Source organism: Austrofundulus limnaeus, unplaced genomic scaffold (assembly GCF_001266775.1).
Source record: "Austrofundulus limnaeus strain Quisiro unplaced genomic scaffold, Austrofundulus_limnaeus-1.0 Scaffold460, whole genome shotgun sequence".
Lineage (NCBI taxonomy): Eukaryota > Metazoa > Chordata > Actinopteri > Cyprinodontiformes > Rivulidae > Austrofundulus > Austrofundulus limnaeus.
In genome coordinates, this window is record NW_013952862.1 from 87,247 (window position 1) to 90,826 (window position 3,580).

The 3,580-nt window shown below is 41.2% G+C and overlaps 1 protein-coding gene across 1 annotated transcript in view; it reads left to right on the forward strand.

The window, feature by feature from the left end:
• Nucleotides 1-401: 401 nt before the first annotated feature.
• mindy1 (MINDY lysine 48 deubiquitinase 1) overlaps nt 402-3,580 on the forward strand; it is a gene marked incomplete in the record, with an annotated part of 10,003 nt that continues 6,824 nt past the window's right edge. The window contains 5 exon segments of the mRNA XM_014025184.1: nt 402-606; nt 1,069-1,073; nt 1,426-1,795; nt 2,708-2,959; nt 3,081-3,296. Of these exon segments, the coding sequence (XP_013880638.1) occupies nt 1,459-1,795; nt 2,708-2,959; nt 3,081-3,296 (805 nt within the window).

Below are 3,580 nucleotides of genomic sequence, written 5' to 3' on the forward strand. Positions count from 1 at the left end.
CAATAATTTATTTGTCAAACTTCTTTTTGACCCTATAATTTATTTTAATACGCCAGTTATATATTTATACATTTATTTCCAATAATGATAGGTTTGGTCCTCCATACTATGGAGCCTATAATTTATTTTAATACGCCAGTTATATATTTATACATTTATTTCCAATAATGATAGGTTTGGTCCTCCATATGGAAGAACTGCTTTTTGTTTGATGAACTGAGGCTAAATGATTCGATTCTTTAAGAAGAGCCGGAATTCCTACAGCTCGCTGAAGAAACCGGATGTGACGCGGACTTATGAGTTGGTACTCGGTGATAGGCGGGGCTTGTTTCACAGAAATGTAAACAGCTAGCATCAGCGCGGATCACACAGCAGCGGTGTCGATAAGGTGAATTTATTTTAATCCGAGTGTGTGTTGAAATGGTAAAATGCAAGGTTCGGTTCCGGTTCTTTAGCACCTGCTCCAACATTAGTTTGTAGTTCTGCGGCGCGACGTAGCTGTTAGCTTCAGGTTTGCTAGCGAAGGAGTTGTGTCACAGCAGAAATCTGCTTCGTGCTGAGGCGTCAGCAGGATATTTTATGGCTGAAGCAGGTTTTCTGCCGGAGGTGAGGCTTGTTTTCAAGGACTTCTGRTTGGCTAATGTTGTCAGGGTGTGTAAGGACAGTAAGTGGGAAGTTTTGACTGCGAAACTCGTCAAAAAAAAAGGCAGTTGAGCTGACATATGGGAAACTTCAACTGCTTTTTAACTGACTAATGACTGTTTCTTAATGCCTGCTGTGGGTGTTTTCATTCCACACAGAATGTTGAACTTGGCGAGACAATTTTATACATTTACTTCAATCTTAGTCTTGCATTTGTAGTCTGTTGTTTCTACAAGATAAGGTGTGGCAGAAGGTCACCTGACAGTTTTGTGTAGACAACAGAAAGCAGCATGATTACCATGAAGTTACTGCTTATATTGAACGTTTGAACATCCTAATAGACCACAGGAAATAAAAAATAATAATTGTAATGGCATAAAACTTACCACAAATATTGATCCATTTTTTAATTGATTTTTTTTCCAGGCCTGGTGAGACATCTGCTGACTTCTAAAGCATCATCATCTTCAATCGAGCAGATATAGTTTACGTTGCCTTCAAATTCAAAACATTCAAGATGACATGTGAATGAAACTGTAAGGTCCAAGATAGAAAGGCACACCTGTTTTTTGAAGTCCTTAGTAGACATGGACCAGTAAATAGTGTTTTTGGTGGCCATGTTGYAAAGGCAGATACTGTCTGCCAGTTTCAAAACATCCTCTCCATCTTAGAAGTGCACCACCTGACTCTAGATATGTGAAAGTTTCACTAAGCTCATTGTTTTTTGAACATTTTTTGTTAGCAGTCTTTAGTGCAAATTAAAATTTGTTCTGTCTCGTGAAGCCGGTGCGTCAGCATTTAGCAGTTTGGCTGATCATGGCAGAATCCAGCTCGAAGACAGCAACGCCGGCAGACTTGCTGATTGAACACGGCAAAGAGGAGCCGAGTCTCAGCACGGAGAGCTTTTCCAAAGAAGCGATTATAACCCCCAAAACCGAGGGGTCGGACCACGGAGCGAACGTCTCGAGCAGCAACGGCGCTTCTACCAGCCCTCTTCCTGTCTCTGAGGAGGAGGCCACGCCCACACCGCCTGAGTCATCACCAAGCCTGTCTGAAAATCCCACGCTGACCATCGTCACCACGGAGGATGAAACTCTTTCAGTTCCACTCAGACGTAACAAAACTGGAGGTCCAGACAGAGGAGGAGAGACAGGTAGGATCCGGTCCAGAATCAGCAGTCTGAGCTGCCCCACCTCTAACACAAACCCATTAGTTGGTTTTTATTGCAGTGATAAAAAGATTTAATAACATCTGTTCATTGACTGGACCATTTTCAAGCCTAAAGAGTCTGTATTATTACTAACTTTATCACCTATTAGATGTTTATAAATTATAAATAATTATGAACCCTAAATGTTAGATTATAAATATAAAACATTACCACTTATTCAAATCTAATTTTGAAGAATGGATATTAAATGAGTTTTCTGATTAAATAAAATGTCAACGAGACAAATCTTTAAAAACACTTTAGAAAAAAAGAGTACAAATAAGTTAAACAGTTTAAACAAAACAACTAATGTGCTATAATTAGTATTTTCCCTAAACTGTCAACCCAGGAGACGGTCATTTGATTACAGACAGTTGATGTGGCTGAGCGTCTTACTCAAATTAAACTCACTTATGTTACTGGTGATTGTTGCGCAGCATCACATTTACTCTCATGCTGTTTGTTTCACCAGACCTACAGGCAGACTGGTTTGTGTTTGAGCGTCGGTTGATATTTTTTCCGTTAAGCTCAGCTCCAGCTGGTCGACACTCAGGAAGCTGAGACGAAGCAAAGCAGCAGAGGCTGTCGTCAATGACTCTTTGTTTTGTTGAATATGAATGACTGCAGGCCGGCTCTACACAACCCGACACAAAAAAAGATAACAAGAGGGACCAAAAACACCAACAAAGTATTGTTTATTGCAGTTTTTCTGCCAAATCTCTTTGATCACAATCATTTTATTTAAAAAAAAAAAGAAAAACTAAGACTACTAATTTCATGTAACTATTTTAAAGGATTTTAAAAGTCTTGTTCTTCGTGTTTTTATGTTCCAACACCCTGTCTCTGTCTGTGCAGGTTTAGACCAGGACCTGGACGAGAGCTCTTCAGTGATGACGACGGGCGGCTCTGATGATCAGCGGGAGTCCACCGACTCCGCGTCCTTCTCCATCCCCAGTCTGGAGCTTTCAGATGGGGTCGGGACTGCAGGGAACTCTCTGGACATAGAGGACGGCTTGTCCTCGTCCTACTCGGCTCCGGGGGTAGAAGGTTGCTCTCCGTCCGCTGAAGATCCCAGTCTAAAGGAGGGCGGGGAGCTGGAAGCTGCAGGTGATGCAGTAAATTTTCAAGCCTTAATCGGTTGATGTCATCTGAAACTTTGTTTGTCGGGCTTCAGTTTCAAGATTCAAACTTTTGTCCATCTTAGTTCTGTTTGTGTTTGTGACTGTAGTTCTCCTCCTGACCACAGGAGACYCTGCAGCAGCTGCTGCTGCTCCCAGTACTGCTGCTGCCCCTGCGGTCTCAGAACCCGGACCCTCCATGCCAGCATATTACCTGGTGAAGTGGATCACGTGGAAGGAAAAGAAGACCCCCATCATCACTCAGAGTGAGAATGGACCCTGCCCCCTGCTGGCCATTATGAACACACTCTTCCTGCGCTGGAAGGTAAACTGAGATTTATTTTATTTATCAATACTTTTAAGACCACAGACTATAAAATTATTACAGCTTGAAAAATAGTGCTAGAATAAATTAGATTGTCATTTTCTATGGCGTTATTATTTTCTTTTATTTAATTACTAGGGGTGCAACAATACATGTACCCGTATCGAACCATTCAACACAGTGCTTTAGGTTCAATACAAACTTGTATCGAATAATACAGATTTTTTTTTTACATTTATTTTATCAACTTGTCTTCTGAAGATGCTCTGTGTTGAAGGATCAGTG